This window comes from Triturus cristatus, chromosome 8 (assembly GCF_964204655.1).
Source record: "Triturus cristatus chromosome 8, aTriCri1.1, whole genome shotgun sequence".
NCBI lineage: Eukaryota > Metazoa > Chordata > Amphibia > Caudata > Salamandridae > Triturus > Triturus cristatus.
Window position 1 is genome coordinate 1,200,683,368 of NC_140591.1, and position 24,530 is coordinate 1,200,707,897.

Below are 24,530 nucleotides of genomic sequence, written 5' to 3' on the forward strand. Positions count from 1 at the left end.
TGGTCCTCGTAGCTGGTCCAATCAGAACTTCAAGACACATCATCTCCCCATGGGCTGACTGGATAAGTCATTAATCAGGCGTGTTCCTGTTCAAATTTTAGTCTTGTGCTAGATGACTTCACATCCTTATACTTTAACAACAACTACATTTTTCTATAACAAAAGTATGCAACATAGTGAAGGTCGAAGAGACGGAAACAGGAGGGCGTGATTTATTAACAAAGCCCTTTCATTGAAAGTTGGTAGGGGAAAAACTGCAGTAAGCTGAGTCTACTAAAGCAAACTGAAATCACGTGGTTTTCTACACTGTAAAACACATTTCAGCACATTTCTACTCTTGCAAAAATACATGTTAATTCAGTACAATTATATGCCATTTTGAAAGTACAAATACATTTCCTAAATTAATGTGCATTCTATAGTGAGATTACATATTGATTAATCACATGTAAACATGGCTGTTCAACTAATTGTATCAAAACAACAATGTCTCAACCAGTAATTATAGGAACAATTTTAAACAAAGATGCATAAGTCATGAAGGAGGGAAACCAAGAGACCAAAGTATGAAAAAAAGTTTTTTTTAGTTATTATTAGTATGCAAAAAAATTGTAACAGCACTATAATACAATTAAATCAAATTCTGGTAGCCAAACATACACCAATTGTGTACTGACCGTGCTCGGTGTAAGTGATAAGTGCAGTGACACAAGTGATATATACAGTGTGGGCGGCGCAAGGTGAAAGGACAACATTAATATAAACAAATTACAAAAACACAATAAATAATTTGCAATAAGGTGTAAATCCTTAGGAGGCCGTAGGTTACACTGGGCTGTCGACGGCGTTTCGACCTTATGTACTTAAGGTCATCATCAGGACAATGGCTACAATTGGAAGAGTGCTGAATGCTGATCTAATGAAAGCGCTCAAAGCGCTAATGTCCGGGCGATCGTCAGGGATTTCTATGTCAGACGGTATAACGAAATGCTTTTTAATACCAGTAATACGTTCAGGAGCAAGTTAGCCGATATGCTGGAACCGTTACAGTTGTGCAATCGAGGGTCCTGTTCAGGTGGACAACCTACATTTAATGAGAGTTGTGCCCAATTCGAATATTATAAGTCAAAGTCCGACCGGTGTGTTCAACAATGGAGATATCTAAACCGGAGTGCCAAAGTGTCACGAAGACCGCTAAGTGGAGCCAATACACTCAATCCAGGTGAAAAATCGCCGGCAGAGTGAGCGGAGCCAATACGCCGGGGTGACTGATTCCTGTTCAACTAATTGAGCATGTTTTCACATGAAAGCACCTCCAAACTGAAGCATTCTGATCAGGCCTTATGTTTTCATCTTGCTTGCGCCACAATCTGCTTGCCATTTTAGAAATCATGTCTGCAGCTTTTTGTCATATAATAATGCATACATTTTATAGGTGAAATCTGAGCTCCCTCAATATCTATGCATAATTCACGCATCCACACACTCTTGGGCAACTGATAAGCATCCTGGACCTCACATTGATTTGCTGAGCATCTCAGATTCTTCTTCATGTAATGTAGCATGCATTTCCACGTATTCCTAACACACTGGGATCTCATATTTTTGGTTTGTTATACTTCACAGGGACCTCATAACAAATGAAACATTTTTTTGTCTCCTGGAGAAAGATTAGTTGAATGTAAATGATTGCACATGAACTCAAAGATTGCCTATACTGTTGGCAGAAGTCAGCCTGAAGATTTCTATTCCTCATTCCTTTTGACAAATGCGCTTTCTGTCAAAAATATACTGCATGCATGTGTTTATTCTTTTAACAATTTAAATAAAAAATGCACTTGCATGCATTGCATTTTCTATAGAAAGGGAATTTGTCTGGAAGGATCTGACAGAGCAGTCTCTTACACATGAGTTTCATGTTTCTGTTTGCTAGATGGTATTCGGTTCGAGGCATGTGGGCTGCTGAATTCATATCTGTGCATAGATCGCCGCCTAGTGTTGGGTCCGGATGTTTGCACGTTGTTGTCCTGGAAGAGTCTTCGAAGTATCCTGGGATAGGTGACTCCTCCCCTGGACTACAGTGCGCATGGGCATCCTCTCCATCCTCAGATTGTTTTTTTCCGCCATTGGGTTCGGATGTGCTTATCTTGACTCAAGTTAGGAAAAACTTTTTACAGGCCAAAAGGCCTTTAGTTCCCGTCGGTACTGTTCCCGATCGGTATCGATAGTTATTTGTTAGTTTACTAACTTCAAAAACAACTTTTTTGCATCTTACCCGACCATCGACCCGACATCGACGATGGAATCGAGGACACCATTCAAGCGGTGTCCTGTATGCAATGCGAAATATCCCCATGTCGACGTCCACCCGGTGTGCAACAAATGCCTTTCACCGGACCACGACGAGTCCACATGTATGGCCTGTGCCCGATTCCGATCCAAAAAGACTCTCCGGAATCGACGAGCAGCAAGACTTGAAGCGCAGCACGCGGCACCGGCCCCGACCAACATCTTCAGCGCCGAGGACGAAGAGGTCGAAGAAGTGGAGAACCTACCCTCCAGCCCCGCTTCCGAACACGACTCCGGATCGGAAGACATCGAAGAACAACTCTTTCACAGAGACGAAGCCGACACCGAGGTAGGAGACTACAATGAGGCCTTAGGGGCCGAAGAGAGTAGCTCCGGTGACTAGCAAGGCCTACCCGTACAGACTGAGGATATCCCAGTGCGTCAGTCTCTGGCTCCGGTCGAGGGATCGCCTTCGGGCCTTACCCAAGACCTATCCCGCGGTTCTTCGGCCCCGCCCTCTGGCCCGGCCTCGGACATTCAGCGGCAGCCATTACTACCCAAAACGACTGGTTTCCCTTCATCGAAACCGAAACCGAAAGCCGTATTGGTTCATCAGAAACCGAAACTGAAAGTGACACTGGTCGGATCGAAGCCCACCACACCTTCGACGCCAGCCAAACCCGTCGGCACCGACCGCACCAAACGGGACTTCGGTGCCGAGCTTGCAGCAGCCGACGTCGGCGCCGACACACGGAAAAAGACCATCGGTCCCGCCAAACCGCCTCGGCTCCCGGCACCGACACAATCGGCTCCGGCCACAAAGGTCAAAATGGCTGCTGCGTCTCACACCGCTTCGAAAGCAGCACCAAAGGCACACTCATCGACGCCGTCGACAGCTACTACCTCTCCTCGGCTCGATGACCCAGTGGCGCCGAAAAAGTCCACGCCCGCCTCTACAGAACCGGTCGGCGCCAAAGAACCGTCGGCGCTCCCGGTGCGGCAAGTTGCAGCGTCCTTGCAACGCATCAAAGACAAGGCAGCCCTCCAGGACACGTCAGGCTCCGAGCCAAAAAAAGCTCAAAAAGCTTCTCCGGCACCGGGCAACATCACTTTTGGCCTACCACCATCCACGGCCCCAAAACTGTTCGAAATCAGAACACGTGTCACCCACACCAGGATCACACCTGCCGAACGCTCTCCTGTGGAGACGTCACCATCGCACATCATCGATGCCGACACCGGCAGAATGATGCTCCACAAGAGGAGAATAACTTCCGAGCCAGCTTTGGACTCCTACCGGATCCCGCTAAAGAAAAAACTGCCAGTGGATTCGGAACCAGTTCTTTACGAACCTCTCCATACCTCTTACCAACATCCACTGTCCTCCTCTCCAACACACTCCGAAACCGACGTTTTGGAGGACTACATGGGTGACCACGTCCCCTACCCCGGGGAGATGGACCCTCAAGGCCAACAGGACCCTGACCAGGCTTGGGATGACCCTGTAGACCCAGGTGCACCTATGGATACGCAGGACACACAGCTATATGGCGCAAAAACGTCTCCCACAGAGGACACTGCCGCATTCAACGCCCTCATTGAACGCGCTGCGGCCAATCATGGTGTGCAACTCCATTCTGACACCATCGAGGACGATTTTCTCATGGATACTTTCGCATCCTCAGAAAGGAATATCAAAACTCTACCCATGTTGAAAGGTGTCCTCAAACCACCAAAGGACATTTTCAAAGAACCCACCAGGGCAAGAGTAATAAACCCCAGGATCGACAAGAAATACAGGTCGGCGCCTGGGGACCCTACCTACATTAGAGGCCAGTTGCCTCTGGATTCCATAGTAGTCGCGAACGCTCGCAAACGGGCGCACTCGCAGACAACAGGGGATGCTCCTTCCCCGGACAAAGAGTCCAAGGTGCTAGAGACCTCCGGCAAACGGGTTGCAGCCCAAGCAGCTAACATATGGCGTATTGCCAATACTCAGGCGCTCCTAGCTCGCTACGATCGCGCACATTATGACACATTAGAAACATTACTCCAACATCTCCCTGACCAATACAAAGAGGGAGCAGAGATCCTCATCAGGGAGGGACAACTCCTCACGAACACATCCATTAAGTGTGCACTGGATGCCGCAGATACAGCTGCCAGAGCCATAAACACTAGCGTCATGTTACGACGACACGCCTGGTTACGAATCTCCGGATTCAAACCTGAGGTACAAAATAACATCCTCAACCAGCCGGTCAACCCCGACTACTTATTCGGGCCAGAGGTTGACACCACCCTAGAAAAAATAAAAAAGGACACAGACACTGCAAAGTCCATGGGGGCTCTCCAAACGCAGAGCTTTCGGAGCGGCTCCTTTCGTCGCCCCGGAAAAGGAGGAGCAGGTAGAGGACAGGGGTCACAGCAAACCTACAACAAAGGAAACACACAAAGTTCCTACGATAAAAACACCCGGGGTGGATATCGTGGCTCAAGCACAAAGGGCAGAGGACGCGGATATGGCAACACCAGGTCCTCCCCCAAGAACAAACAGTGACGCCCTCTCCCTTCCTCCCGACCACATAACACCTGTCGGGGGAAGGCTACAAAGGTTCCTGTCCACGTGGAACTCCATCACCACGGACAGGTGGGTCAAAGATATTATCAAACACGGTTACTGCCTAGAATTAACCTCCACTCCGCCCACAATACCGCCAAAACACCGTCCTATGTCCTCAGAGCACTTAACGCTATTACAGCAGGAAGTGCTAAGTATGCTACAAAAAGGCGCAATAGAGGTGGTACCCGTCCACGAGCAAGGTACGGGAGTGTACTCCCTGTATTTTTTAATACCGAAAAAGGACGGGTCACTCAGACCTATACTAGACCTGAGACCCCTCAACCGCTACATTCTCTCGGAGCATTTCCACATGCTCACCCTGCAACAAGTCCTACCACTGCTCAAACAGGGAGACTTCCTAGCCACGCTAGACCTCAAAGATGCGTATTTCCACATACCCATTCACCCATCACACAGGAAATATCTCAGGTTCACTATTCAAGGGCAGCACTACCAATTCAAGGTTCTTCCCTTCGGCGTGACAACAGCGCCCAGAGTTTTCACAAAGTGCCTGGCTACTGTGGCCGCACATCTACGGAGGCAACACATTCATGTCTACCCCTACCTCGACGACTGGCTTGTTCAAGCAAAGTCAGCCCAGCAATGTGCCAGCCACATGTCCTGCACCATTCACCTTCTTCACAGTCTGGGGTTCTCACTAAATTACCCAAAATCCCATCTCCAACCCGCACACGTACAACAGTACCTAGGTGCGACCATAGACACTCTGGCGGCCACAGCTCAGCCAAATTTAGTGAGAATCAACAGCATGCAAATGCTGATTTCCAAGTTCAAACCCCAACACTCCCTTCCCGCGCGAGTGTTCATGCAGTTGATAGGCATGATGGCCTCCTGCATTTTCATAGTCCCACACGCGAGACTACATATGCGCCCGCTTCAGGAGTGCTTAGCACGTCAATGGAATCAGGCTCAAGGGCAACTAAAAGACCTAGTGTTGGTGAGCGGTTGGGCATACAACTCTCTGCATTGGTGGAATCCACAAAACCTTCGCAAGGGCCGACCGTTCCAAGAGCCTGTTCCACAGATAATACTGACAGCGGACGCGTCTCTCCAGGGATGGGGAGCTCATGTACTCAATTACACAGTGCAGGGACTATGGACAACACAACAAAAGAAGATGCACATCAACCTTCTAGAACTGATGGCAATCTTCCTGGCTATGAAAGCATTCAAAGTACACTTGTGCAACAAAGTCGTGTTGATCCGGACGGACAACATGACCGCCATGTACTACATACAGAAGCAGGGAGGAACACACTCTCCACAGTTGTCTCATCTTATACCCTGCGAAAAGCTCAATTGTATATGTCTTGGAACATCTCTCATGGCGTTAGACGCCTTGTATTCTTAGTAAGACATAATTTGCTTCCCTTGAAAGCTTTACATGCCAGCTGGTATGGTCTTCCGGCATGCTGTGATCTTTGTCATTTGTATGATCAGGACTTAGATCATGTCATGTTTGTTTGTCCTGCACTGATGTCTTGCAGGCGTAGATGGTTGAGACCAATTTGCTTACAACTCAACATATTATCTGCTTCTTCATTTAAGACAGCCCTGATTAATCCACCTAATGAAATGTTTGTTTTTAAACTGTACAACTTTTTAAAATGTTTTTTGGACCTGTATTAAGCTTGAGTAATTGTGATGGAATAATATATTATGAATTTGTTGGTTTTGTATGTATATGTTGTTTTATGTGGACCTCATAAAGAGTTCCTTATCATAATAAAATAAAAACTAAAAAAAAAACTAAAACACTCTCCACAGTTGTCTCATCTGGCTCAGAGCATGTGGAAGTGGGCCATTCAGAGGAACATGTTCCTCATGGCGGAACACCTCCCCGGCAAGGACAACCAGATGGCGGATCTGCTCAGCAGACACAGCCACCAAATGCACGAGTGGGAGTTACACCCATCAGTACTCCAGCCGTACTTCCAGAAGTGGGGTCATCCAGACATAGACCTATTCGCCACACGCGAAAACGCAAAATGCCAAAGCTTTGCCGCCAGGTTCCCACATCCGCAGTCGCAGGGCAATGCGATATGGATGAACTGGTCCGGCAGCTTTGCGTACGCTTTTCCCCCAGCACCACTGATACCGCTGGTGGCACGCAAACTCAGACAACACTCACTAACACTCGTCCTGGTTGCTCCAACGTGGGCACGCCAGCCATGGTACACCACCTTTCTCGAACTTTCCGTGGTGCCGCATCAAAGACTGCGGATCAAACCCGCGCATTTGACGCAGAACCATGGAGAGATTCAGCACCCAGATCCGCAACAGCTGAACCTGGCAATCTGGCTCCTGAAGTCCTAGAGTTTGGCTACCTAAACCTGCCACCTGACTGTATGGACATCATTAAGGAGGCCAGGAGACCCACTACCAGGGCTTGCTATGCAGCCAAATGGAAAAGATTTGTCATTTATTGCAATAATAATGACATTAACCCGCTAGACGCATCCATCCAAAACATAATTTGTTACCTCTTACACCTATACCGTTGCAATCTGGCATACACCTCAATACGTGTCCATTTGACCGCAATATCAGCCTATCTCCAGAACAGGCAGCACCTCTCTTTATTCAGAGTGCCAGCCATCAAAGCATTCTTGGAAGGACTCAAACGAGTAATTCCTCCAAGCCACCCACCAGCGCCAATGTGGAACCTCAACTTGGTCCTCACACGCCTGATGGGTCCGCCCTTCGAACCTCTACACTCATGCGAGATTCAATTCCTCACCTGGAAAGTAGCTTTCCTAGTAGCAATCACTTCTTTGAGGAGAGTTAGTGAACTCCAGGCACTAACCGTTCAAGAGCCATTTATACAGGTTCACGCTAACAGGGTCGTACTACGTACCAACCCCAAATTCATGCCCAAGGTGATATCGCAGTTCCACATGAATCAAACTATTGAACTGCCTGTTTTCTTTCAAAACCCACAAACTGTCGCAGAAAGAGCACTCCATACACTAGATGTAAAGAGAGCCCTCATGTACTATATCGACAGGACTAAGGTCTTTAGGAAGTCTAAACAACTTTTCGTTGCCTTTGCCCCACACCACAAAGGTAACGCTATCTCCAAAGCAGGTATAGCCAGATGGATCGTTAAATGTATTCAAATTTGCTACCAAAAGGCTAAACGCACATTAACGATTCCCCCACGAGCCCACTCAACACGTAAGTTAGGGGCCTCCATGGCTTTCCTGGGAAACATTCCTTTGCATGATATATGTAGAGCAGCCACCTGGTCCACTACACACACATTTACCAAACACTATTGTGTTGATGTGCAATCAAAACAGGAGGCAGCTGTAGGACAGGCTGTTCTCAAAACTCTTTTTCAGACCGCTGCAGCTGGCACTGGTAGCCGCCGCTAATAGGAGGTACTGCTATGTATTCTATGCCAAGATATGAATTCAGCAGCCCACATGCCTCGAACTGAATATGCTACTTACCAGTATGCATCTGTTCTTGGCATGTAGGGCTGCTGACATTCATATCGCCCTCCCTCCTCCCCGGCGCCTGTAGCAGCTGCAGCTCTCAGAATTACTGTAAGCATGGTCATCACTTTCTGTATCTACTCCATCACTGCCACAATAGCGAAAAACAATCTGAGGATGGAGAGGATGCCCATGCGCACTGTAGTCCAGGGGAGGAGTCACCTATCCCAGGATACTTCGAAGAGTCTTCCAGGACAACAACGTGCAAACATCCGGACCCAACACTAGGCGGCGATCTATGCACAGATATGAATGTCAGCAGCCCTACATGCCAAGAACAGATGCATACTGGTAAGTAGCATATTCATTTTTACCCCCCCTTTCTTATCACACTCTTCATTTTCTTGTTTTGTTTACGTTTTGGTTTCCCTCACTTCCCCCACCTTTGACTCTGATTTTCACCTTTACAGACACCATTTCCCATGTCTCCTTATTTTTGTCCCTACATGTTTGCATTGTGATCATCTAGCGTACGTCTTGCACGAGTACATATACAAAAGGCAGTGCCACATCAAGTTTTAGTTTTGCCCACAAACTCTTTCCATATTGTATAGCACATTCAATTCCTAATATTTTAGGAACGGTCATTTTTTTCCATCCTAAAATAAAAGCCATTAGATATGTGACTCATTTGCAAATATTTGACAAAAACCAAAGTTGTAGGTTTCACCACTTAAACCATTCTTGAATTTGGATATTCATTAGTAAGGATTCATAAGGTAGTCCAAATTAAAATTGTGATTGTTGAAAAAAGTGTATGAGCATTTGTCATACAGCTGCAATCCTATATAAAGTTTTTGGCATTTACACTGAGCACTCTGACACTGCTTCTGTAGTATGCTGTGCTACATAAACATCCAAAAGAGTAACTTAATAAAATGTTTTTTTCAATTTTGTCTTTTGAGAGATTACTTAATGAATTAGGGTTATCAAACACAAATCTTTTCCTTTTCCTTTCCTAGGGTAAATTAGTTCATCAGAGCTTAAACATTGTGAGCTCCTTTTCACAGAGGGTAAAAATTCAGCAGATACGCTCCTTGTCAGAAGACTTGCGATTTTATTACAAGCGTTTAAAAAGTAATAGAGAAGACTTAGAACCTGGGAAAAAGTCAAAGGTAGGAATACTTTGCACCTTTTTAAAAGGTATGACTTAAATTATTGATGTTCTCTTAAACTTTGACTCATGAATTCTGCATGCATTGTTTTATCAGCAGTTATTAATTAAATATTTGTGTTCATGCTTACTTTTACAGATAGCAAACTTGTACTTTGATGCTGCTTTGCAATGCGGAGAACACTGTTATGTGGGACTTCCATTTTTATCCAAATGTAAGTAACATTCACCATAACTGAATATAATTCTAGTTGCATCTCATGAGAGACTTAATTATGAATTCTCTGATGCTAATGCATAATGAAAACTTTGACTTCTCTGTCCAGCTGAATCTAAAGTGCAGCACAGTTTAGTGATGCAAGAAGATGTATGGGATTCAGATTGGGATTTGCACGAGAATCTCTTCAGGAAGTGGACAGAAGTTACAGAAAACTCCAGCCACTTGTGAGTAATCTAAAATAAATGTGACTCGGAGTGTTGTCTTGATGGTTTTCACTTTAAGCTTTGGCCTGCTTTTTGTGCGAGCCAGGGGAGAGTTAAGTAGCTGTCTCAACCTGTTTGCCTCTCTGCTTCAAACAATCTGTTTCATGGCCAGGAACACATCGTGTATGAAATGAAAAAGAAATGACTTGCTGCTAATATTTTTCATGAAATGTATGTGCATTCTGCGGTTGGAGAAACCTTGTGAAGAAAATCATGGCCTACAAAAATGTCTGCCATTGCTAACATATCCCATACCCTGTGGAAGATTTCATTTTTTCCAAGGTGCTATTTAACTTCTCAAGCATGTCTGCCAACAACTAGTCTCTGATGACAGAAGCTTCAGAGAGACTTCATGTGTATGTTGATGAGTTATACTGGCAATAGTACAACCTTACAGATCATAGGTTTTAGCATCCTGTTTGCTGTTGGCAATGAAAGGAAGCAGAATTTTGAATGTATTCCAAAACAGTAACTGCCCAACTATGAGAGCTGGGTTGAGAGACATCCAGTGGAGGGGCTGGAAACATGAAGAAGACTACTATAACAAGCATGAACAAAACATGATAATGTATCAAACTTGATCACCTTGATAATCTATCAAACCATCAGTGCTCAAGCATATCTACAATTGGTACGTAGGGCTGATATAAAATGTGATAATCAGGCCTATGCCTCCAGCAAAGGCACTCTAGTAATGCCTCCACTATTAAAGCAGCTCAAATTCACTGCTTAATTAAAAAAGTTATAGATTTGTAATAAATGCAATGAAAATAAAATAAGAGGATAGGCAACTTATAATAGAAACAAAGATAAAACAGAGAGCTGTGGGAAAAGGTGGTTGAATGTTGCTACTACTCAATTTGTTCATACAGCAAAGAATCTCCTTGAAGATTAAAAAAAAGTTGAATACATGGACTGCCATTAGGTGAATTAGTATTAGACTACCCTTAATTAAATAAATAAACCTTCTTCAGAATGTATATTTTCTAGCACTCAACTGAAGAATGCTTTTTTTCAAAACCTACAGTGCAACCCAGTGAGTGTAGCCTAGAAAACACCTATTTACTTTCATAATATAGAATGAAGCTCCATGGATCTGAGGCAAGTATTCATGCAAGAAGGACTCTTCAGGAACCAGTCCTGATGCTTAGCAAAATGTTTACTGTAGAATGCAGTCTCAATACTAAGTTAAAGATCAAATTATGTGAAAATGTTATCACAGATTTAGCCAAACTCATTGCAAGTGGTTACGTCTGGAAATAAAAAAGAAATCACAAGTGTGTAAAGTATTGGTTTCGGAAAGCAATATGAAAACCAATTCTGTGTGTGAGACTTAAACATTCTAGACCTTGTGTATACTGATATAGACTAGATCGGTCTATAGGCAAGAGATGAAAGGAATCAAGCTGCAGTAACTAAGTTTAGTAGCTGAGTATATGAGCCTCCATAGGAAGAACTTTCTAAGTCTTGCACGTTAATTTAATTTTTCAGCAGAAAATGCGACAGGAAGTGTAAATCAAAGAAATTACACAAATTTGGAGGCAGCGAGAACTCTGCTCAATTCCCAAAACGTGATTTGAAGCCTGAAATTTAAGCCACAATGGTACTGGTCTTTAAGCTTTAGATAACCATTAACTTTATAAATAAAATCTAATTTGCTTTATGTAAATATATCCTATGTGGAGTTCCTGAAAATCAGGTATGGGTTTGGACATCCTTATTTTCTCCTGTTAATTGACCAGGACATATGTAGTTGATGTAGATGGAGGCTCATTTCCAATCGAAAGATTTTTCTTTCACATCATTCTCTGGTGTGGTTTGCTCTGGCTGTGTCAGAGGCCCATTCTGGAGCAGGTGAGGAGATCTGAGACAGATTAGGATCCCTAAAGTGGGCATAATTCTTTTTGAATCCTGATAATCTAAGCATATTTTCCTCCAAAGAGTGTAGCACCCATTCCTCGCTAAGTAAATACATAAAAGCTTAAGAGCAAAAATAATTTTGTATATATGTATTATTTACAATCTTGTGGCTATTTCTAAGTGCTGTAACTACCATGTATTGTGATACCTAATTTCATCATACTTCATTTAAGATTGCAGGCAAGGTTTACTGTGTCGGGATTTAAACTTTTGACCAGGTGACACTAGCAGATGCTTAACTCAACCATTTATTTGAATCTGGAGCAGAAAGAAAAACCAGAGTTGGTATGTCTAGATACTTTCCAGGAATAAAGTCGACCACCATCTGAAATATAGATGTACTAAAACAGGACAGAAGGAGACCTCAGTAAAGGAATTGAATGTTAAAGCATTCATTAGGCTTTATCTGAATTAGAAGGCAGAACAGGTTAAGGACCTTAATGAAGACATTAATACAAATGACAAAAATCTGTCTAAACGAAGATCATTATAACTTTCAACTGTAGAGTTGATGAATTCTGGCATTCATGATCTCAAGTGACCATGGGAAACCTCTGAATGAGGTGGCATCCTGAATAGTGTGGTAATGGTCTTCATTGGTAGATTTCTTATTTCTCATAGTGATTTTTGTAACAATTGTGCAAACAGTGATACGGTCAAGGGAAAGCTGGAGGGGGAACTTTACAAATGTGTAGTCAAACCTGTTCACACACTGCTCAGCCATTGTCCGGTTTTCTTTTTGAAGTAGGATGGCAAAAATCAACTAGGTGCATGTCAGAATGCAGTGTCATCCCTTTATTTCATACACAACCATAGAACTGGAAATAAAGTCTACATCAGGCCTTGAAATATGATCTTAAGGGACTGGCAATAAATGTAAAAAAAAGGGGGCATTAAAGAGAGCCCCCCCCCCCAATCTTTCTCCAAACTTAATTTGCATATTCTTTCATGGACAGCTTCCTTTGTGTATGAGTTTGGAACAGTTGGACACTGAAGAGAAGGCAAACCATTGATAATGTAATTTTGCAAGCTGTAGAGAAGGTAGATCATTTGCCACCCCCATATCTTTGATTCGCTGGACTCCCAGCATGTGAAGTTTGACGCATTTGTATTCTTCTATCCTCACTAAGCCTGTCACTCCTCCTGAAACAGGCTCTGTGAATGGGAAAACCTATTGTACATAAGGCCCGGGAATGACCTTGGAAAATTCCTGCCTAAATGTAAAAAAAAAATTTAAGAGGTGCTTTATAATAATGGGGAATTATTTAAGGGTTTGAATTTCTATAGCCAGTTCCCCTCACAGAACGTAAAAACAATGTGGCTAGAAAAATCAGTGTTCCTTTTTTGGTCACTCTCTTAGGCAGACTGAATTTAGTGAGAATGATTTCCTGCGTTGCCATAACTAGAATATTGATGTTTCTGAAATAAAATTTGTTCTGATGAAAACAGATTTTACGATCTAAAAACTTCCCTATTTTTAAACTCATATTTGCTGTGTATCTTGAGTCAAGTTGTATTTTTATTTGTAGTTCATGAATGTTTTGTTGGGTTCATTCTATTGAGAGGTAAGCACGTTTAGCCATGTTACCCAAGTTCAATATTGTAATATGTGCTTTGTAATGGTAGGAATGTCAAAAGTATTTCCTTATTAATTACTGGTACTATTCTCCTGTATAAGTTTGCAGACCATTGGATGATCATTTCATTTAAGTGAATTTGACATTGATTACCTTTGCAGACTTAATGCTGTGTTTGAAGTGGACACAGATCTACAAAAGGGTGTGTTATCCGAAATTACAGCAGAGCTCGCCTGGCCATCCGTACTCAACTCATCACGTCTTGTACATTTCCCTCTTACGAATATCAACAGCTCATCAGTAAGTGTTGAAGTAGTCATATACATACCATACTCCTATTAGCAATGAGGTGATTGTTTTTTTCATTTTATGTTTACTTTCTTGATATCTGTGCAGTAAAGGTAAAACAATTCACAGTCATAAAAGTTGAAAATTCTCATCTTCCAACCCATGAAGCGAGTTTATAGAGATATAATGTTAATGAAGCCTTTTTTTAAAACTTTTTTTTGTTTGCATATCTCTGCTTGAAAGTTAAAATGAATGACTAGTACAGGATTTCTTGTGCTGTAGAAAAAGAAAACCATATATTAGTTCAATGATTACAATCGTACATCAAAATAAGTCTTTAAAAGTGTATAGCACAGATGTTGTTTGGTTATCTTGTTGTAGAGAAAATTCATAATGGGGGCGGGGTACTCTTTCCTGTAGAGCAAAAAGAGAACCTTGTATTTCACCTGAATAGATTTATATTGCCATCATTTGATTACAAAAAATGCCCCCTCTCCCCACCCTTTATTTGAATCTTCCTAGTTTCAGTTGATACCTTTATATGTACCAAAATATTGAAGTAACAACACTTTTCTTTCATTGTTTGATTCTGTATTATAAAGAACACAAAATGATATCAGTTTGGTCGTAAATCACGTACGATTTTTTACAGTTTCTGTTTTTGTATTAAGTCTACTGGAGGTTGAACGATGAGAAGTATATTTCCATTTTGCTTTCGTTCCAAAATGGGTCAATAGCTGATAGAGAATGTTTCAGATAAGAAAGACTTAATACGCTTTACAAAGATAGCATGTTGAGGACTGATTTGTAAAAAGACATTAAGATTCGGGAGCAAAAACAAGTGTGTGATAAACATATCATGGATTAAGTTAGCGGCCAGACAAAGAGACCATGGAGCTAGTTAGGGTGATGCAGAGTCACTGGCATGCTTTTAAATACACTTTCCATTCTGCTCTCAAAGCAGACTATCCCCTGCACACGTTCACTTTCTCAGCTTACAATGAACAAAGTTGATTCTTTTCTCATACTGGTTCTGTAACAATTGATTTTGAGACTTAAAAAATGGCTGAAAACATGCTTATCCAAGCATGTGGAGAAATACAAAAGCTCTTTATGCTCATGGTACTAACCTCGATATGGTTGAATTTCCATATTATAAAGAACCCATTGTGTCACATCTTAACTTTAATGAAGTATTCAGGACGTTTCTCTCCCCTCCCTTAGCTAATCCATCCTCCATTTTAGGAGCAAATGATTTTGCTAAGAATCTTCACTCTAAAATTATAGGCATCTAGAATACATCTGAATACTAGTGGCTACCCATTGTCTCCCTAATATACTTTTCTGTCTGGAAAGGCACGTTCTGCTTCTTTTAAATCCTTCTTCAGCATATCCTCCTACCAAACTCATTCCTATCATGATAGCTGCAACTTCCCCATTCTGCCCTGTAATTAAGCCTCGATCACTCCTTCTGCTTTATCTAATTTGTCACTCATTTATTGTGCAACTACCCTTTGAATGGCATTTGTACTCAGAGCTTTATCAATAAAAAAACCCTAATGTTCGAGGCATGTGAGCTGTAGATCACATGCTTTGCATACTACTGCCATCTAGTGTTGGGTCTGGATGTTTGCAAGCTGTTTTTCTCCGAAGAACTCTTTCCAGTCACGAGGTAAGGTGAGTCCTCCTTTCGGTGACAGTGCGCATGGGCATCGACCCCGTTGTTAGATTGTTTTTTCCGCCATCGGGTTTGAACATGTATTGCTGCACTCCCGTTCTTCGGGTTCCCCTCGGTGCGTAATCCACTCTACCCGTGTCGGTATTGTTTCGTACGCATATCTCACTTCTCGGCATATCGTATCAGTTGAAGAAAATCTCTATTTCTATCAGAAAACTCGGGGAAGGCCATTGGGCCTAACTGCGTCGGTCCACTTCGCAGTCGATGGATCGGACTCCATTCAAATTGTGTCCTCGGTGCCACGCAAAGTACCCGCGCACCGACTCACACGAAGTGTGCAACTTGTGCTTATCTCCAGAATACAACGAACAGGACTGCGACGCATGCATATCGGTTCGATAGAAGAAACCGCTCCGCGATCGCCTGGCTCTATGTCGTGAAATGCAAAACCAGAACATCGAATACACTCAGGGCATCTTCGGTGAAGGAGCCGAGCAAAAAGAATTTGATGCACAAGGGGCTGAAGACGAAAAGGAAGAACATGTATCTGTTCCCGAATCAGACTTCCGAGTTGGAAGACTACATACCGCAAGGTCAACGTCCCGTGAGTACCGAACAGCCCTTGTCCCGAAATCCAAATCAGGCCAAGCAAAAGGCTTCAGTTCCATCTCCGCCTTCGGGCCACGGTCGGCACCGAAACACGTCGCTAAGCCTTCCGGTTCGGGATCGAGTCGGCCAAAGTCAGGCACCGAGCCGAAACCTTCGGGCTCAAAGCTGAAGATAGCTTTGGAGCCGAAATCTTTGATGCAGAAATCGAAAACTGCTTCGGAACCGAAACCTTCTGCGCCGAAAAATAATTCCACCCCAGTGCCAAAACAGAAAACGTTTCCCCTAAAGCTGCAGAATCCGATTTTCGACGTCCCACCTCCCAAATCGGACCCAAAACAAAAGGAACTTTATATTAATCCTGATACAGGACATTGTCTTACTAAACAGCCTCAGAAGCGCAAACTTGGTATAATGTATGTCATAGGACATACATTATACCATTCATTTGAAGAGGAAGAATGTCGGTACTAACCCCTCTCCTCCTTCACGTTCCCCTACACCACCTTCTGCACCATTAAACCATTTACTTATCACAACAACTAACTTTCCACCACCACAACCTGATGACGATGATAATGGAGATAATCCTTTTCCTGTAGATCCCTGGAAAGACTGCAACACTGATTCACCTACAGATAATGACCCAGACCTTTACCCTGCAAAGCCTTGCCCTCCTGATGACAATGTAGAGTATTTAGAAATACTTGCTAGAGCTGCAGAATATCATAGGGTACAATTACACAAATAATCCCTAGAGGAAGATTTCTTGTTTGAAACTTTGAGTAACACACACAGATCTAGTTAGACTCTCCCTATGCTCAAATGCATGATGAGACATGCCGATGATATATTCAAAGACCCCGTTTGTGCTCGTATTTTCACTCCCAGAATAAACAAAAAATATAAGTCTACTCTGTCTGATCCAGTCTTTATTAAGGGGCAGTTACCACTAGACTCTCTAGTTGTCTCTAATGCCTGTAAACGGCCCGATTCACAAACCTCGGGGGATGACCCCCCTCCGGACAAAGAGTCAAAATTATTACACGCTTCTGGTAAACGAATAGCCGCCCAGGCAGCGAATCATTGGCGCATTGCCAACACCCCGGCCCTATTAGCCAGGTATGATGAAGCGCACTGGGACGAAATGGAGCAATTGCTTTATTATCTCCCAGATGAGCACAAAGATAAAGCTCAAGATTTAGTGCAAGAAGGAAAGCTCATCTCCAATTCCTATATTAGATGTGCTTTGGATGCTGCTGACACCGCAGCTAGAGAGATTAACACTAGTGTGTTACTTAGGAGGCACGCCTGGTTAAGGATTTCTGGTTTTAAACCTGAAGTACAACAATCTATTTTAAATACTCCATTTGATAAAAAGCATCTCTTCGGGCCTGAAGTAGATCAGGCGTTGGAGAGAATGAAAAAAAGACACTGAGGTAGCTAAATTGATGGGAGACCTACAGTCTCCTTCTAATCGTGGCTCCTTTCGTAGCTCCTTCTACCGTGGAGGGTCCAGGACCACATCCTCAGACAATACTTCTGCCTCGTACAAAGGCAACAATCAATCTTCATCTTCAAGAGGCTTCTTTAGAAGAGGATACAGAGGTAACAATGACAAAGGTAAAGTCAAGGGTTCCACACCACGTAATTCCCCTTCCCCTAACAAGAAGTGACTTGCCTACCCTTCCCCCGATCATTTTAACGCCTGTCGAGGGACGTCTTCTACAACTCCTCCCCATTTGGCAATCCATAACTGCAGACAAATGGATGTTCGGAATTATCCAACATGGTTATTGCCTGGAGCTTACCACCAATCCTCCAAAAATTCCCCCTTGTTCTCACAAAATGTCACCAGATCTTTACACCTGCTCAAACAGGAAGTCAAGTCTCTCTTGCTAAAAGGAGCCATAGAGCCTGTACCGTTACAATATCAAGGGTCAGGCATGTACTCCCTGTATTTTCCAATTCCCAAAAAGGACGGCTCATTGAGACCTATTCTGGACCTCAGAGAACTAAACCACTACATACTGTCAGAACATTTTCACAAAGTGCTCCCACTTCTACAGCAGGCGACTCCATCTACTCTAGACTTAAAGGACGCATATTTTCACATTCCAATTCATCCCGCTCATCACAAATATCTGAGATTTATGATAGCGGGTCACCATTACCAATTCAAAGTACTACCATTTGGAGTCACCACTGCTCCCAGGTTATTTACCAAATGTCTGGCAGTAGTCGCAGCTCATCTGAGAAGACAGCACATCCATGTCTTCCCATGCCTGGACGACTGGCTCATCAAAGCCAGCACTTACCAAAGTGTCTCCAACACATTCAAGCCACAATTCACTTACTGCACCAACTAGGGTTTACAGTAACGCGTTGAAGTCTCATCTACAGCCTTCCAACACACAAACCTATCTGGGAGCCACCATAGATACTCAAAGAGCTCTAGCCTCTCCCAGTGCAGCCAGAAGTCTCAGTATTCAGTCCCTTCTCACTCATTTTCAGCCCAACCAATCATTGCCAGCAAGATTCTTCATGCAACTGCTAGGAATTATGACGTCTTGCATCATGATTGTTCCCAATGCAAGACTTCACATGCGTCCCCTTCAAGAATGCTTAGCAAGTCAGTGGAACCAGTCGCAGGGTAAATCGACAAATTTTGTGTTGGTAGATGGCCGCACCCATCGCTCTCTGCAGTGGTGGAACCCACAAAATGTATCCAAAGGGCTGCCCTTCAGCGACCCTGTTCCACAGACAGTGCTAACAGCTGGCCCATCGCTCACTGATTGGGGTGCTCACCTACACAATCAGACAATCCAAGGGTTGTGGAGTCTAAAGTACAAAAGTCTCCATATAAATTGCCTAGAACTACTAGCCGTGTTTCTAGCGCTCAAAGCTTTTCAAATTCACCTCCTAGGCAAAGCTATCCTAGTATGCACGGACAACATGACAGCCATGTATTATATACAGAAACAGAAGGGGGGCACATTCTCTCCCACTGTCACGCCTAGCACAAGCCATTTGGAAATGGGCTTTACACCACAAGATTTATCTCCTGGCAGAGCATCGTCCAGGAGTAAACAATTAGATTGCAGACCTTCTCAGCAGACAGAGGCAGCAGATCCACGAGTGGGAACTTCATGCCCAAGTTCTGCTCCCCTACTTTCGGAATGGTGATTTCCTCACATAAACCTGTTCGCCACAGCACAAAACGCAAAATGCCTAAGCTTCGCCTCCAGGTTCCCACACCCGCTCTCCAAAGGCAATACCTTATGGATGAACTGGTCAGGGATATTTGCTTATGCTTTTCCGCCTCTCCCACTCATTCCGCTGGTAGTTCAGAAGCCCAGGCAAAAATCCCTCAGACTGATTCTCATAGCTCTCACATGGGCACATCACCCCTGGTTCACCATCCTGCTGGAGCTGTCAGTAGTTCCACACCAAAAGCTGCATCTCACCTCCAGTCTCCTTACTCAGAGCCATGGAGAAATCAGGCATTCAAATCCCAAAGAACTCAACATAGCATTCTGGCTCCTGAAGTCATAGAGTTTAGTTATTTACAATTACTACCAGACTGTATGAATATCTTAAAAGAGGCTATAAAGCCTACTACTAGGACATGTTATGCAGCAAAATGGAAGTGGTTTGTTATCTATTGTAACAATAACAATATCAATCCTCTTGATGCTTCTGTGCAGAACATCATCTGTTATCTGTTACATTTACAGCAATCTGGACTAGCTTATACATCAGCTGCATACTTACAAAACAGACAACACTTATCTCTATTCAGAGTGCCTGTGATCAAAGCCTTTATGGAAGGATTAAAAAGGCTGATCCCACCAAGATTCCAATGTGCACCAGTATGGAACTTAAACATAGTCCTTACAAGGCTAATGGGTCCACCATTTGAACCAATGCACAGGTGTCAATTACAATTTCCTCTCATGGAAGGTTGCTTTTCTCATCGCAATCACTTCAGTAAGGAGAGTTGGTGAACTGCAGGCATTAACCATACAAGAGCCTTTCTATCAGCTTCACAAAGACAGGGTGGTTCGTCAAACCAATCCTAAATTTCTTCCTAAAGTAGTTTCTGTTTTTCATATCAATCAATCAATCAGTTGAGTTACCTGTGTTCTTTCCTCAACCTGATTCTGAAGCAGAACGATCTCTACACACACTTGATGTTAGAAGAGCTCTACAATATTATGTGGAAAGATCAAAAGAATTTCACAAAACAAAGCAGCTTTTTGTTGCTTTTTCACCACCACACAAAGGCAATCTCATATCTAAATCAGGTATTGCAAGATGGATCGTGAAATGTATCCAGACATGTTTTGTGAAAGCGGAAAGAACTTTGAATATTCCCTTAGCTGACATCTGTAAGGCAGCAACATGGTCTACACCGAACACATTCACCAAGCACTATTGTGTAGATGTGTTAGCGAGGCAACAAGCTAATATAGGCCAGGCAGTACTTAAAACACAGTTTCAAACTACTTCAACAGCTACAGGTTAGCCACCGCGTTGGGAGTATACTGCTGTATAGTCCATGCAAAGTGTGTGATCTACAGCTCACATGCCTCAAACGGATAATGTTACTTACCCAGTAAGCATCTGTTCTTGGCATGTAGAACTGTAGATTCACATGCGCCCACCCGCCTCCCTGGATACCTGTAGTTGTTGCAGCTTTCACTTTACATACATACGCATGGACATCTCTATTCTACACTTACTAACTCCATTCTCACCCTCTGCGGGAAAACAATCTAACAATGGAAACGATGACCATGCGCACTGTTACCTCGTGACTGGAAAGACGTCTTCGAAGAAAAGCAACTTGCAAACATGCAGACCCAACACTAGATGGCAGGAGTATGCAAAGCATGTGAATCTACAGCTCTGCGTGTTAAAAACAGATGCTTAATGGTTAAGTAACATTATCCTTTCTTCTCTTTCCCATCCAACTACTAGACCTTTGCCCAGCTAGCCTGTGTTCTTTAAGATTCTCCAATGAGTTGAAATCAGACAACTGATCAACTCCCTTTCCTGCATCAATGTACTTGACCCCTTACAATTGGAAGTTTGCACACTTTGCTCAACTGAGACTGCTTTATTAGCTGAATTTGATACCATTAACCACTCAGTTCTAGTGATTGGTCCTTCCTTTGGTATTTCCACGTTGCCCATTCATTTTTCTTATCCTAACTATATGTTCATTTCTGTAATGATGCTCATCTCATTATTGTCAGTTGAGGATCTGTTACTTTACTCACTTCACACCTCCTCAGTAGGTGTGGTCGTATACTTTTTTAGCCTTTTTTTTTTACCACCTATTGAATGTTAATATCCAAATCCTCCTTCTCTTTACTATCTATACCTGCATCTTCACACATAGATGCCTCAGTGCATCCCTGCCATCAAGCCTTGGATGCCCTTAAATTTGTTTGTTAATGATCAAGTCCTTTAAGACAGAAATCATATTTTCCTTTTGATTTAAAAAAACAAAAAAACAAAAACCATTCTTATTGGTTTTGCTTAAGTTACCAGAGGAAATCGTAAGAATCAAAGATAACATCAAAGACATTTGAGACTTTGAATCACTGATAAATCATATAAACTCGTAACGGTATTGCACAAATTAAATTTAAATTTGAAGCATCACCCCGAAGTTTGCTTGGTCTTTTATAGAATCATATAGATTTTGGCTTATTCCAACCCCTTTCTATCTGCTTCTTGAATTTCTTTTTCCCTGTGATAGCTATTCTCATTCCCCCCACAACGGCTAGAAACCTTGGTCTGTTAAGTTTGTACATGCAGTTGCACACTTAATCACTGATATATCAACCTGGTTTTAACTACTAAACAAAGAGAAAATTCAGCCCAGCCCTCTCTTTTAACACCTCTAATCTCATTGTTTTCTTGTGCAGCTCTGACGGGTCTAATGCAACAGCCTACTGGTTAGAGTTCCATAATTCACATTTATGCTTATAGTAAAAGTTATAAACTCGGCTATGTGCATAAGATTATCACCAGAACTGTCTTTTCACCTCTGCCCACTACCTTTAGCTTAGCTGGCTATCTGATAGCAGACCCTAATTTAAGCTTCTCAGTACAGTTTTTAAGGCGAGTCATGGCCTGTCTCCTCCCTATATAGATGAGGTTGTATACATTGTATAAAGACACAGACCTCGCCTTTTCACAGTGCCTAAAACCTCTGTGCCCTATCTTGATTCTCCCTATTCTAGCTTCTCAGCTCTCATTGTTCTAAAGCATTTCCAGTGTATTTCAAGACCATGCCTGCTCAAATGACATTGCAAAGGCCCATATAATTGATCCAGAATGTTGAGTTCATAAATGATTCTGACTTGATCTCCATACCTCACTTGTCCTTTAATTACATTGGCTCTCATGTATTTATCAGCTGGTGGATACTGCATTTGGTAATATGCTGTGTTGTTTGCTTTATTCTTGTCCACATGTCGCTCGTGATTCCTTACAAATTAGGTTCATACATGTTTTTGAGATGGACATATCACCTCCGTGGAACACAGATGTGTTGCCATTCCTCAGGTGTCTGACTGCATCCGTATCTGGTATCCTGACTTCTATTGTGGCCCTAGCATCACACTGATCGAATATGTGTGCAGAGGCTTACTCATGTCCTTTCCTAACCAATGTGGTCCAGGACCTGTCTTGTGACCTTGAGGAGCAAATAGAAAGTAAGGTTGCAGCATACTCTGTTTTGATATTGATAGTGTGTGTGAACCTTTTCATCTGAATCGGTGACAGTGACCTTCTTACTCTCTTGTGTAAAGTTAAACTGTTATGTGAATACCATCAACTTTGCAGTGACAGCCTGGGTGCTTGAGGGGACGCAGTGTGCATGTGGCATATGCAGTAGAAGCACTTTGTATATAGTTATTAGTATTAAAGCCAATAAGGTCTGTTATGGATGCCATTGACTTAGCATGAAATAAGATAGCACATGAAGAACGCTTCCCTCAGCGGTCTAAGTGTATTGTCTGTATTCCTGCTACTGGAGAATGGGTATCTAGGCACTGAAGTGAAGAGAGAGCAGACAGTACTATCTTTAGAAAGTCCATGAAGACTTTTTTTTTAGAAAAGAGCTGCTGGTTAGTTCTTCCTGAGCACTGTCATTAGTTGGATTTTAGGCATGAAGACCGGGACTGCCGTTTTTGTTGTTCAAGATGAGGATGTGTCCTGTCTATCCCCAATTACTACTTCATAGAGGCTGGTGAAAGCCAGGTGTAGAAACTCACTTCCTTATGCCCATATGTGGGTGCTCTACTTTGGAGACAGCTCCAATGTTGTAGGCTGTGAGAAAAATCACTTTGCTGTGTCTGTTGGGCTTCCCGAGAAGAACACTTGAAAGAGAGTCACCCCAAACCTGATCTGAAGTTTGAGACCCTGGATTCACATCCCCCATCTAGAAAATGTGAAAAAGTGGAACTTAAACCACTCCACTTTATTCCAGTTCTAAGGTCTTCATGACCAAGGAAGGGAGTGTTCTCCAGAGTATTCAACTGTTTATGGCCACTACTGGTGTCTGTCTGACAGTCAAGTCTCCCAGGGGTGAGGGGATATCACTTGAAGTCTAAACTTTCTGCTGGAGGAGTTAAGGCTCTACCTTATGCCTAGGAGCATGCCCATCTTCTGCAATCGGAAAGGAGTGTGCCTAGCCCTTTAGGAGAAGTGACTGTCAAAGAGGAGAAGCCCATTGTGTTCCTTCTTGAAGTGACTCAGAGAGAAAGTGGACTGCCTCAAAGTGAAACCATGGCGACCCTTGCTGCATAGGGCCTCAGTCTCTCTGCGATTCACACCAAGAATTGCATAAAGTTTGTGCATCCTCACAAAGGGCTAGTCGGGGCTGCACCTGCCTTGGTGATGGCATCAGCACAGTCAGGCCGGCACCTTCCTTGGTGTTGGCATCATCTCAGTTGGGGGCTACAATTACGGAGATGTTTGCATCGACCTAATCAGGACAGTGACGGCCTTAGTGTTCACATCGACTTGGTCAGAACTGCACCTACAGTGGTGTTCTCATCAGCCAGGCAACAACCTTGCCAGCCAAGACGGGGCCGCAACTGCTGGACCAATCCCTTTGTGGGGTTCCCAGGTTGACCGATCAACACCAGACTAACACAGGCAGCTACATACAGACAGACGCAGGCTGCAGCTGGCCTCCATGGCGATATCAAGGTGACTGCACCCAATCATTGTAGGCTTCTCCCCGTGGTGGGATCAAGCCAGTGAGCTTGCACTAGTTGAGCGCGAAAAATAAAGATACTGAATTCTTACCCGCTTCCCCACTAGTGGTAAGAACTGGAGCAAACAAGTGATCTGATTAATGCTTTCACCATAAATTGCTGGGAACCTGTTTCATCCATGGGGTGGGAGA

General features: G+C 43.3%; 1 protein-coding gene and 1 pseudogene across 1 annotated transcript in view; both read left to right on the forward strand.

Moving 5' to 3' along the window:
* The window catches only part of TMEM131 (transmembrane protein 131), a 943,143-nt gene that overhangs the window by 475,615 nt on the left and 442,998 nt on the right, over nucleotides 1–24,530 (forward strand). The window contains exons 20-23 of the mRNA XM_085622890.1: nucleotides 9,396–9,548; nucleotides 9,687–9,762; nucleotides 9,874–9,991; nucleotides 13,689–13,827. Coding sequence (XP_085479016.1) covers nucleotides 9,396–9,548; nucleotides 9,687–9,762; nucleotides 9,874–9,991; nucleotides 13,689–13,827 — 486 coding nt within the window. The remainder of the gene's footprint in view (nucleotides 1–9,395; nucleotides 9,549–9,686; nucleotides 9,763–9,873; nucleotides 9,992–13,688; nucleotides 13,828–24,530) is intronic.
* On the forward strand, nucleotides 15,935–17,537 carry LOC146805608 (uncharacterized; annotated as a pseudogene).